This window comes from Onychostruthus taczanowskii, unplaced genomic scaffold (genome assembly GCF_017590055.1).
Source record: "Onychostruthus taczanowskii isolate IOZ18803 unplaced genomic scaffold, ASM1759005v1 scaffold66, whole genome shotgun sequence".
In the NCBI taxonomy this organism is placed as follows: Eukaryota; Metazoa; Chordata; class Aves; order Passeriformes; family Passeridae; genus Onychostruthus; species Onychostruthus taczanowskii.
The window spans coordinates 3,963,974-3,977,719 of NW_024504344.1; the positions used below are offsets into that span (position 1 = coordinate 3,963,974).

The window sequence follows — 13,746 nt, forward strand, 5'->3', positions numbered from 1 at the left end:
TTGTGGGAGGAATTAGATGGTTTATGGACTATGCAGCAACACTGTAATGTGAATAAAAAAATAAATAAATCCCATTTCAGTGTCAAAATATGGCTGTTGAGGAATTAAGAACCTGTCAAAGCTCAAGCAACATCCATACCAAACTCAAAAGTAAAAAAGCCATTTCTCCAGCAGTCTTTTAGGGAACAAAGACTGAAGTCAAAATTCTCTTTTTCCAGATACACCTTAAAAGCCTATTTTGAGAGCTGAAGAACATTCTGAGTGATCGTTATGAAGCAGATTCCAACTCCTTGTAAAGCCTAATGAAGCTACAAGGAATATTTCAGAAAATTCACTGAGTATGATGGAATTATAATTCTCTTTTTAAAGTGGGTTTGAAGAATCTCACATCAGAGAGATGGTTGCAATTAGAAGGTTACGATCTACATATTGAATATATGATATATTCATATATCATATTGATTGATATATTACCAAAATGCAATATTGGTAATCTATCAATGAATATGATATATTCATATTCATGAAGGAATATATCCTATTCAGTGATATATTATCAATAGTACAGTGGTAATATTGGTAATATATTAGTATTAAGTATAAAAATAAAATAAAAATAAAAATAAAATAATAATAATATATCAAGTAGAACTTGAATATATCGTATTCAGTGATATATTATCAATATTACAGTTGTAATATTGGTAATATATTAAGTATAACAATAAAATAAAAGTAAAAATAAAATAATAATAATATATCAAGTAGAACTAGAAATTTCTAGTTCTGCTTGAGGAGGTGGAGAGCTAACAAGGACCACTAATTGTCACCACTACATTAGAAAGAACACAGTAAAGTGGGAGTTTAAGAATTTTTATCTTATTTTTTAATTTTTATAATTTTTATAACTTTATATTTTTTATTTCCTGGGAAGAAAAGGAGGCCACCAAAACAGCATTGAAGGAGCCCTGATTTCACTCTCACTTTTAAAGGATAGCTCCCAGATCATCATGGTGGCTTGGAAAGAGTCACATGGCTTCAAAGGAGAATTTAACAACCTGCAGCACATCATGGGATAAGGCCATGTTCCAAAAAAAGGTTTACCACCACCAGGGCTTCAGAGGAAAGGGCTGGGACAAAGGACAGCAATTCAAAGAGTACATTTAATCACTTGCAGTGGTTTTCCTCTGACACTAAAACACTTTCCAACCTGTTGAACATCCCCAAGATGGCACTTGAATTTTGGCACTGAAGAAACAGAACAATCTTCCCACCTACTTCACTCTGAGAGTCACAACACCAGACACACTGTCCCCTCTAACATCGTTCTTCACCAAGAGATAATCACAGATTTATTGCCTTTCTCAGAGTCTGCCCTGCTGGGACATGAGATTTTCCAGCTAAACTGACAAAATATTCACTCTTTGACAGATTTTTACCAAAGAAAATCTCCTGGGCTGATTTTCAGATTTTCTTCAGACAACACCGATCCAAAATTACTTTGCTTTGACACCACCACTACCAAGGATAACAGTCAAGTAAAACTTTCTGGAAGCTTGGATAACAATAGGAATCAGGCCCTGTCATGTAGGAAATGGCTCTGATGAACTCTGTGCTGACCTATTCCCAAGAAAAACTGAGACTCTGTGGTTGGTTGACCTTGACTGGACACCAGGTGATCACCAAGCTGCTCTGTCTCTTCCCACTTCACCAGGATTGCAGTGGTGTGAGTGGAAAAAATAAGATGAAGCAAAAAAACCCCACACATTTGGAAAAGGTAAAGGAAGCTTAATAAGGCAGAAATAAAGACTGCACATGGAAGCAAAGGAAAACAGGAGATTTATTCTCTACTTTCCATCTACAGACAATGTCCAGCCAGTTGAAATAACTGGAATGATCTGTTAGCTCAGAATTTGTGGGCTTTGTTGGATCAATACAGGCTAGAACAGAACTGGCCACCCCTGATCCCCCAAACACCAAGCTCTGCACCCAGTGACAGCAACCTCACCCATGTCCCCACCACACCCAGGCCAAGGGGAATTGCTCTCCACAGAAGAATTCACTGCTTTAGCTTTATCAAAAAGAACCACACACCTTTCCAAGCTGACTTCACTGCAAATCCACTCAATCCACAGTCCCTGGACCAGGATGAATGAGGGACCTTGTGCTGATCTTTGCTCTTGTCCCTCACAACAGCACAAGCTCGCTGCATCTTTGGGGCTCAGTGAGACAGATAATTCCAGCATTGCCAGCTGAAAACATCAGCTGATAGTGCTGCAGTGACATGAGAGCAGTTTCTGACTTTGTGTTGCTCCTATAAAGAGTTTAATCTTTCCTTCTCCTGGGGCTACTGATTTATGCCTCAGAGAACCCTCCTGAGCCATTAATCAGTGCAACTGCTCCCTGAGCTGAGCAGCAACTGCTCCCTCAGACATCACTGCTCCTGAGGAAGTGAGACTACCCATAGGGAAGAGGTCACTTGGCACTGACTCATTCAAATATTTTAGTCTTACACTTATAACAATCTTTCCCAAGTTGGAACTGAAATTTTAGTAATCTAAAACCACACTTGGGCTGGTGTCGTCCACAATTCTAGCGGAAATATCAGCTTTTCACATGCTGTTTCCTCAAACATCTGTGAGTAGGACAGAAAGTGAGAGAATAACCATTGGTCTGAATCAGTGCATCCATGTCTGTGCTGTTTAACAGTTCAAACTGAATGTGCTGAAAATCACCCTCTTCTGCCAGGTTCTTAGAGGTGTGTCAGGATGGTTTAAGTTTAAAGGGGTTACAAAGCATAAATAATTAGTGTCTTCAGAGTGCTTTGGGAAGCTCAGATCACAGACTTGGCATCCATCAGAAGGGTCAGCATTGTGCATTCATTGGGAGTATCCCATTTTCCTACTGATGGCAAAGAAACCTGAGACGGGATGGAGAAAGCTGCTGGCTGTTCCAAAGTCCTCCTGACTTTGGAATCAAATCAATGAAATCAAATTAACTGAGCTGCAGGAACTGTCTGCACATTGACTCTTAAGCATAGGTAATGTGATACATCCGCCCTTCACTCTCTCACAGAGTTAATGACCTTGCATTATGTGATACTTATAAAGGTCAAAGTCCATAAGATGGGCAACAACCATAATCTGAAATACATTAAAACACAGTAACCTGATTGTGTGATGTCCCATCAAAACATTAATCTGTTTGAAGGTTTGTCTCAATAGGAAAAACTCAGAGAAATTCTTAGAAATCAATCTGCCTATTTCCTGGCACTTCTGCCTTTCTTGCCTTGTTATTTTGAGTTGGTTTTTTTTGGTTTTTTGTCACAAAGCAGACTCTTGTCTCTTAAAATTTCTTTTTCTACTAGTAATCATTTCTTTCTTCTGCACATTTGTGGCAGCACATTTTTATTGTGCTGTCAGGGAAATAATTTAGTGGAGAGAAGTGGAGATGTAGCCATTGGAACCAGGAAAGTCTTAAAGAATAAAAGTGTTAGCCTAATTTAAGAAATGGGGCCAAATCATAAACCCAGACCCAGTGTATATTATCCAATGAAAATCCAGGTCTCATTTCTCAGATCTTAAATTTGAAGCAAAAAGTTGCTGCAGAATCAGGATGTACCTCAGCCTTCTTGTCAGAGCAACAATTGAGCAGGGATGCCAGGATCTGAGCAATTAATTATAGGCTAAAAGACAAGAACTGAAATGACAAGAATTGACACCTGATTCTAAATGTAGCAACTTTTTCAAAGTAATAGGATACAGGGGAAAAAAATATTACAGAGCTATTGATTCCTGATTGTGCTGCACAGCAAACATGGCAGCAGTGCCACAGCCAGGGCAGAGGGGTGAATTATTTTAGGATTTCAATGACAGCTGCCAAAAATATTATAACCCTTACAGAGCTTGAAAGATTGAAACAAGGTTGAAAACTCAGCCACTCACATATTAAGCCACGTATAGATGTGTGGTGAAAACAGAGACACCAAGAAAAGCCCTGTGATAACAATTTAAAAGGCAAAAGCAATACCATCAAACAAAACTCTCTGTGCTTTGCCTTTATTTACAAAGATCCTTAGGTTAAATTATTTCTCTGTTCAACACTGAGTAGGAACTGCTGTGCTTTAGCAGCCTGACATAGCCAGGGAGAGATGCACTGGGCAAATGTCAGAATTTCTGCTGTGTGTGTCAGGAGAGGGTGCCCAGACTTGTCTCCTGCTTGGAAGGAACAACAGAACTGCAAAAGCCAAGTGCCACAAAGCCACTTGTCAATCTCTCCCCCTCTGCCACCCCGACCCTCACGACCCCCACACGCAGGGTTGTGATGCTGGGACTGCATTTGTTGGTGGCAAGAGGAAAAGCACACAGGGACAGTGTAGTGCACGAGGCACTAAAATAATCCAGCCAGCTGAAAAAAAGCATAAGGTCTGGAAGAAAAACAAACACCAAGGATAGGCTGTGTAAAGTCAGCTGTCTGAACCTCATCCTCATTGATCAGGTTACATAAAGCACTTAACCACATTAGAAACCCATAAATGAATTGTGCAAGGAAAGCTGTAACTGTGAGGGAGGGGAAAAATAATCCAAACTAAAACAATATTTTCTATTTTTCTATGATAATTCAATTTGAATTCAAAACATGACAGTTGTATATTCGGGAAACATACTTGGAGCCTGATTATTACATTTTACATAGACTACAGCCCAATTAAGAAGACACTGTCCAAGATGTTAAGTGAGGTATTAGAAAGAAAATCTTTACAGTGAGAGTGATGAGGCCCTGGAATGGAATTCCCAGAAAAGCTGTTGCTGCCCCATCCCTGGAAGTGTTCAAGGCCAGGTTGGATGGGGCTTGGAGCAACCTGGCATAGGGGAAGGTGCCCCTGCCCATGGCAGGGGGTTTGGAACTGGATAATTTTTAAGGCGTCATCTAAACTCAGACCATTCTATGATTCTAAGGATTTTATGTCTGTACATTCAACATTACATGGAGAGTGCAATCAGAGTGCAACTCCTCACTCAGGATAGTTAATATTTTACAAGTTTAGGCTGGTTCAAAGTCCAAATGCTCAAATTATCAAAAAAGGAATGAATCAATGTCCACTAAAGATTTAATAACTTGTCTCCTGCATCAGGAAGGCTTTGAGCTTCAAGCTGCTGAATGCTGGGAGAATCTGTTGAGTCACAGACCAGAGGATTAAAGGAATCTACATGGTAAAGTGTGTGTGCTCAGTCCAGTAATCTTTATCTGACAGAAATGTGTCTTGGTAAGGGTGAAGACACCTTCTGCTGCTTCCAAGAACAGGGCTCAGTCAAGTCATCATTGATTCTCTCTTTCTTTGGCTAATGGGATTGAGATTATGAAGTTGTCATTGAAAACCATATTTTCCAGCTGTCACATGCATGCAGCATCTTTCTCAAAGTTTGTCTCCTCTGTTTTCCTATAAAGAAGGTTTAAAACTTCAGATTCCAACAGTCTTGGTTGTCACTTTGGATAACTGTGCACTCATGCAAATGAGTCAAAAGAAGGGCACAGAAGGTTTGTCTAGCTGAAATATTGACACTATCCAAAAAAAAAAAAAAAAAAAAAAAGCTTTTTTCTGACTGCTCCTGCAATCCTGTCCTTTTGAATGGTCACTGATGTTGATGGAACAGCAAAAAAGAGCAGCTGCAGTGTTGCTCCAAGATGTGCACAATGTGACCCAAAAGTTCCTGGGCAATTTTCCTAAGGTGTCAGCAAACAAATGTACAGACACAAGTCCTCAGGAGTTTCTCTGCATTGGCTGTAGACACTTTCCTCTCTCTCTGCGAGACAAAACTGCCCCAAGGGAGCAGTGACACACTTATGGCAGGGCCCTCGACAGGCAGAGTCAGGGCTGGGAGCTCTCCTGAGCAGCTGCTCTCTCTCTGAGGCAGCAGCCAGTGATGGCACAACTGCTTGGGAAGCTCACAGGGAAAGCTGCTTTCTGCTTTGCAAAACTCGTCAAGTGATCTCCCCTCTGGAAAGAATGGGCTTGTCTGTCCAAGCCATGTCTGATCCGTGGTGTGGGGAAAAAATTCTTCTTTTGAGAAGAGCTGTTGATTCAGTATCATTATTGCAAAAGCAGAAACATCAAGCAATTTAAAAAAAAAACCCCAAATATAAGAATATTCCAATGATCAAAACAGTAAATACTAATCATAGATATTAATGGCATAATTTCTTTAATTCACTGAATAGTGACCTTCACATTTCTTATCACCAGCCATGGAAGTTAAAGAAGCCTAACTTTAATATCATGCAAATGGGATTCAAACCACTGGAATGGAGGGGTTGGGGCTTTTCTTCTGGCTCCTCACTGATCCAGCATGGAACAAACATTTTGAGGAGATGTTAAATGGAAGTTCTTGACATTCTTTACCAAACTTTGGATTTTATTTACTGATATGTCCTGAGCCAACCAGAGTATTTAGTAATTAGTTCCTTCACTTGCTTTCCTACCTTTATTTTGTCTGAAGTCATGCAGAGCTGTTACACATTAAACCCCAGCTGTTCCTTATCTCCCTAAAGTGTGTAAGAGCTTTATACGAACCTGTTTCTTGAGGTAATCTTTATATACACTGATATTTTAAAAACCATGGATTTTTAAAAAATCTGTTTGCATTAAAATGCAGAATATAATTTCATCTATCACTATGGACACAGAAACCCTGAAAACATTCTGGTTTAGAAGTCCTCAAAGCATAAATATGAAATCTGCTGCACACCACTAGGGCTAACCCAGACTTACAACCATTTGTAAAGATCAGAAATCATCATTGTTCCAGTATAATTCAATCCAGGTCCTGCCTCCAGTTCTACTGCTGCAGAGTAACTCTTGTTTTAGAAGCTCAATAATTAGTTTCACAACTGATGATGAAAAGTAGAGCATGATATTTTTCCTGGGGCTTTCATTAGTATCTCTAGGTTCACTTCCCTCAAGACATGGATCTCATAACAGGGGATTAATTTTAGTCTTCTGATGGAGTTTTATTGTAAGATTATTTTGTTCTCTGACTTTCTCCACTAAAGGGATTTTGATTAAAATGTGCCTAGACATAGTCAACTGATGATAAGATTTGTAATTTCCAGTAGATATGAATATTTAACTATACTAAAAGAAATTGTGTTATATCACAGATTATCCTGATGGAACACATTTCCAAACTAATGCAGAGTAAAAGCAGAGTGATGCAATTAAAATTATAGTAGTTGCTCTAGATTTAAATTACCAGGACAGATCCCTGTTTGCAACCATAAGTGGTGTCTCTTCTATAAAAATGGGATAAAAATAGATAGATAGATAGATAGATAGATAGATAGATAGATCGATAGATAAGCTGTAAGAACATCAATACTCAGTCAATTAAAGGTCCATTTCACTAATATCATCCTTGCTTCAGGGCTGGCCAAACACCTAAGTAAAGATTCAAATGTAGCGAAATATTTCTACCTATTTCTCCTAGCAATGATGTAGGGCTTGTGGCCATCCCCATCCAAACCAGTGAGATGGTTCTTGACATCCTTCAACAATTGAAAGGTTAAGTGTGAAGAATCTTCTTTCTATGATGGTTTTGAACCAACCCCTTTTAGTTCCCAGTGGAAAGAAGGCACTTTACAAGTCTCATCCTCACATGGAAGGAGAGCATTTTCAACTGAACCTTTGTTAAATAAAAGAATTAACAAAATCTCCCAAACTTTGGCTTTCCCAAGGATAGCTTCACAGTAAATGTGCTGTCTGCAGGAAAAGTCCCATTGGTGCTTTTGGGTTCTGACTTTTCCAGACGGCACCCCTGCCCTTGCAGAAGGCATACAGCCTCCCTTGGCGGGGTAGAAAATCTGTAATTCTCATATCCTCTCAGTGAACAATGGCCTGGCAACTAAAGAAGGAGAAACCCAGGCATGCTTTGCATCAGAAAGAGAATATCACAAATAATTAATGACTCACTCTCCCAGGGACATGAGGGAAAAGAAAGGAAAATAATTTTTTTTTTTTTGTGTCTTATACTTTACATTTAAAGTACATTTTGTTTTACAAGATAAACATGCTATGGGTGAAACTTCCCTAACAGGATGAAGTTGCTTTGATATCTCACCTCTATTCCTAAGGCTACAGCCCTATCCTACCAGAGACCAACACTCCTTCTAGGTGTAGATCCAGAGCAAAGATCACCAAAAATCCATTTTTATTTTTCATCCCTACTGAAATCTCCAGTTGTTTGTCTTCCTGCTCCTCAGGAGGGTCTCTGGAACATCTCAGAAGGTAAAACCACTTGGGAACACCTCTGGGCTTGGAGTCTTTAAAACTGCTTCTGCATCTCTAACTCCTAATCCTAATAATTAAGATCCATTAGTTAGCATTGCTATGAGACTCCTGTAAAATCAAACATGACACAAACAGCAGAGGAAAGGGTCATATGTTGTTTTGTTGGAATAACACCTTGGCTTAATTTTAAGGATCTATTAAGAATATCTCTAATACCCTTTAAAATAAAATATTTTAGTATGCCATACCTGACTCTGCAGGTGGAGATATTTTTTTCTTACCATGATCAGCTTCCTGAACTGTCTCTCAGGCACCTTACAGAGTATGATAAAAGACTTGGCCAAAGGGTTTTACCTGTGCAAAGCTCAGCCAGGTCAGCGCTTGACGGAGACCGCGATGATGATGACAACGAGCAGCAGAACAGCCAAAGCGATGGAGAGGAGGCAGCACTTCATCTTCCTGGCTCGTAGCTGAGGGGAGAAAGACAAGGCAATTAATTAATGGAGATTAAACCCACTAAGAAATGTTGGTTTTCCATTGAAATAATGGTTTGGAACAAGCAGAAGCAAAATAGAGAATTTCTTTATTTTTTTGGACTGATTTATCCTTCTGGATAATCCAGATTTCTCCTCCTGGACACAATCCCCTTTTCTACAATACTTTCTTTCTGCTTAAATCACCATGTCACACTAAATTTCCAGGCTGCTTGAAGGGCTGAACTTGGGTAAAATCACTCAGTTTGATTTTGGTCTGGGGGTGTTGGAGCTGCATCTGGCTGCCAGGAGAAAACTGCTCCCTGTAAGAGAAAAAGTTCCCTCTCCACTCTGCTGTGCAACAAAAGTTAGACAAGCACTGACATGAGCTGTTCACAGGGCAGGCAAATGTGCTTCCAGTATTAACCACCCTGACCTCATTCACTTTCAGATATGGTAAGAGATTCTACAGTTTTAATTTTGTGTCTGTTTCTACTTGAACCCATCAGTCTTCCTAGTGACCTCTGTGGATGTGATGCTGTTTCTTCTTATTTAAAATCTTTGCAGATAATTCAATTCCCCTGTCTCTTTTTTAGATGGATTGGAAGAACAGTGTTTCCATGATCCTGCAATGTAAGGACTTCTGTTATCCACTACATGCACAAAAAAGTAACTTCAGAGAAATCCTAAACTTGGATATTTTCCTTGAGACCAGATCAACCAGTCCTCCAGCCACCAGAGCTGATAACATCATCTTCATTAGACAAACCAGCTGCTTTATTCCAGAGTCCTTTACCTCCTTACAAATGAAGCAACACTCTCACAGGAGAGATGACGTTAATATTACTGCTGTCATCCACTTTTCCTCCCTTTTCTTTCTCTAACTGCTGCAGTCAGGTTTCCCAGTCTGCCTTGGATCCTTCTCTAAGTGCTTTACATCACTCTGCACTGCACTTCCCACAGAGCTATTGCTCCCCAGCTGCTCTGCTCTGTTCTGGGGCTGTTTTGGTCTCCTACACTGCAATGGACAGGAGACTCATCTCTTCCTTTGGTGCTCCAAATCCTGTCCTTCTTTCCCTCTCAGTGCCCAGCAAGCTGGAGAAGCACTTCCAGCAGAGAACAGTGATGCACGACCTGTTCTCTCTTTCAGAATCAACCACCAATCCAACTGTGGTTTTATAAAAGTGTGGATTTACAGATTACTGTTTTTTGCACGTTAAATGCTGTACTGTCCTGCCTCCCTAGCATATAATCAGTGAATCATCATGGCTCTGCATCAGCTTTTCAATCACTCAAATGGATAGATTTTCTTTGATTTGGATGAGGAAAAAAAAATTAAATATATCATTCCATGCGCATTTGTGAAGAGGGATCTTGTCAGGCTTGCTAGGAGGGAATGTGTGAGGGGACACAATTCCACTTCCCAAAACTCCTGTATTGGAGCACAGATTTTGTCATGATTTTCCATCAGTTTACTGTGACTGTGGGGGAGAATATCAGTGGGAAAAGGCCCACAGAAATTATTGTGATGGAGGTGAGGCCCTGGCACAGGCTGCCCAGAGAAGCTGTGGATTCCCCGTCCCTGGAACTATTCAAGGCCAGGTTGGATGGGGCTTGGAGCAACCTGGGACAGAGGAAGGTGTCCCTGCCCATGGCAGGGGGTGGAATGAAATTATTTTTGAGGTATCTTCCAACCTAAAACATTCTGTGACTTTCTGATTTTATTTAACTTTTTTTTTTTTTTTTCACACACAAAAGGATGTTTCTTCATAGCAGATCCTCACCTAACACTAATTTCTTCAGAAGAAATTGCACTGCATCCTGAATGCTCAGCCCATGAGACAACAGACTTGCTACTGCTTCCCCCTTTAATTTTAACCTTCGTTAATTCCAAGTCAAACCAGGAAACCTCTGCTTCAAACTGCAGACCTTCAAAGGCACTTGGTTGTCCTTGTCCACTTCTGAAGTCACAGCCTGTGTTTGGTCAGCAGAGGATGCTAATGGGTCATTTAGCTTCAAGCAGAATTCTCAAATAGTCCATTAAGAGCCTCGAAGAGTGCACAGTTATCACTTCACATGGCTTTTCCATCATTCCCTTTGCAGAAAGATTCTCTTCTTTTTCCAGCATTACAAAGTCCAAGTCACTTTTATTTTGCATTTGCACAGTCTCTTCTCCCTTCGCTTTTTCCTTGCTTTTAACCAACTAAACCATAAACAGACTGAGACTGATCAGAGGACAGGAGAGCTACAGCCCAGTCTGAATCCTGGGATTTGGCTCACATTTTATGATCCTGTCCTGGCTGGCAAGTCAGGGTAATGATTCCTGCTCTTTAAAATATCTCCTACCTTATTTAGTATAACTGTCCTCCAAAGCCATAAAACCCACTGTAGGATTCTTCTGTCTATTACTAAGTTTTGTTGATTTTTTTTCTCTTATTTTACATTTCAGTAAGGAAAATGTTGAATTCTTTGAGTTGCTTTAGTCTCCAGCCATAAATCTGCACATGCTGGTGGAGCAGGGAAGCAGCTTCTGATCCCTTCCTGGACACACCACCTTTCCTACAGATCCTAAGGAAGAGTGGCAGGACACCAGCACCCCAGGGTTTTGTCACTTAGTTAAAAAAATAATGAAATATGAGCAAAAGCAGCATGTCCTCCCACTGGACAAGTGCACACCCTGCTTCAGGAAGGGCCTTGAAAGAATCCCTTCAATGGGACTTGGCATGAAGATTGGACTTGATGACCTTGGAGGTCTTTTCCAACCTTAATATTCTATGATTTTATGATACCCCATGGAGCTCACCAAGCCTGTCCTGTGGAGAGGACCAGCCTGGATTTCTGTGAGCTCTTGGGACCCTTTTCCTGCCTTTATCAGTGGAGAAAGATGCAAGCACAGAATGTGTTGAACAGATTCTCTTCCCCAGACAGTATCTGCAGACTGTGGTATGAGCTCCCTCACTTAAATATTGCATAAATACACATTAATAAACATCATAAATAATAATATTACATCTAACTATCTCTGCCATCATCCCAAGTTTAGGTCAACAGATTCTGATTGCCAAACTGAGATTACAAATGGTGTCTTAATGCCCCACTGCCATTCTTGAAGGACATTGAGAGACAAAAATAAACACATCCCTTTTAATGAGTTTTTCAAAGGGTTTTTTTAAGAACCCTGAGGTAACATTGCACACTGGAAGCACAGCAGCCTCAGAAATGTAAGCACTGAGCAGTGAAGAAATTCCAGAGTTTGTGTTTTCCATGTGTGCATATACAGGGAATATATCTTTGCCTCTCTCTAAAGTAGGATTTCTGCCTCATTCAGTAAGGGAATAATTATTCTGCTGCGTACATCACACATGCTTAAAAATTTTACTTATCTATTCAGGTTTTCTTAGGACATCTATCTAAAGTCATGTTCACATAAGACCACGCAAATCTCTCACTTAATGTAAAGATCCTGATTTTTTTTTTCAAGGGGTTTCCATGACAGCAGAATCATATAATTATTGCTTTCCATCCCAAACATCAGTACAATGATTGGGTTATATCCATTTTAAGTGGAGGAAGTAGAGACACATTCCATGGATGAAAGCACAGCTGATCTCAAGAGAGTTCCAGTTTTCCCAAGGAACAGCAAAAAAAAAAAATAAAAGGCAAATGTGATTCATGACGCCACCCCTTGCATAAAAGTTAATCTACACTTACATGGAAATGGAAAACTGTTTCCAAACCTGTAACTGGATTTCCTACCAGGACAAGTTCCTTGCTGCCTGAGACAGAAACTATGAGGTTTCTGCCACAATTTTAGTAGTCTCAGAATAACAAAACCACAGCCACAGAAAAGTTGAGGAAAAATTAAAAAAAAAAACAAAAAAAAACCAAAAAAACCAAACCAAAACAAAAAAAAAAAAAACAAAAAAAAAACCCCCAAAAACAAAACAAAACAAACCAACCAACCAAACAAACAAACCAAAAAAACCAAAAAAAACCAAACCAAAACAAAACAAAAAAAACCAAAAAAAATAACCACACCAAACCGTAACAATCCACAAGAAGCCAAACCAGCTGTAAATGAGTCATTTATGTTACAGCATAATTCTCCAGGGAGCTTTGCATTTTTGCAGCATTTCCCATGAATGCAACTAAAACGCAGTGGATTTTACTCATCTTTCCCCAGTTCTTTCTTCCCTCAGCTGCTGAGGCTCCTTCTCTCACACTCTGTGTTATTCCTATTCCCTATCTTCCTTGACTTTCCTGGAAGATCTGAGGCAACGTGACCTCCTCTCAATTCCTGCAACTACACCCATGATTGCTCACAGGAGCAATTTCAAAGCCATTTTGCCCAAAAACTTCCCCCTGCCCCTGGAGTTAGATGTTTGTAGAGAAGACATACCCAAGATCATTGGCACAGCAGATGGATCAGCAGCTGAAGGGCATTTTTGGTACAAGCTAAACTTGGATGGTCTTCACCTCAACTTAACAAGTATCCAGAAAACCTGACGGAATAACTATTTTGTTGCTTTCTTGGGTTTTTTTTTTATCCCAGAACCTGGAGGTTTTGCCAAATACTACTGCAGGTCACAAAAATCTATGGCTGCTTTCTCTATTTTTTTCTGTTAAATTGCAAAACTCTGGCCACATACAGGAGCTGCTGGAATTTAACAAAACCTCCCAAAAAACCTATTTTTCCCAGGAAGATGTATCCTGGAACTCCACCTTGGAAAGCACTGACTCCCTTTAACTATCTGTTCAAGTGAGTATTTAAATAGAGATAGAGAAATCAACGCAACAAACAATTTCAGGCTGAATTTGGGAAAAGTTCAAAGCTACAAGATTATCTTCTGCTGGAAAATGTAACAGAAATAATTATAAGCCTACTATCTGATTTCATTTTAATTATCTTAGCTTATTTTAAACCTCGAATGCTATGCTGCAGCACTGCTCTGGCTTTATAGCTCTGTCCCAACCTGTTGTAAGTCCATT

The 13,746-nt window shown here is 39.8% G+C and overlaps 1 protein-coding gene across 1 annotated transcript in view; it reads right to left on the reverse strand.

Moving 5' to 3' along the window:
- The window catches only part of TSNARE1 (t-SNARE domain containing 1), a 453,856-nt gene that overhangs the window by 49,040 nt on the left and 391,070 nt on the right, over positions 1–13,746 (reverse strand). The window contains exon 14 of the mRNA XM_041420840.1: positions 8,639–8,754. Coding sequence (XP_041276774.1) covers positions 8,659–8,754 — 96 coding nt within the window. The 3' untranslated portion in view covers positions 8,639–8,658. The remainder of the gene's footprint in view (positions 1–8,638; positions 8,755–13,746) is intronic.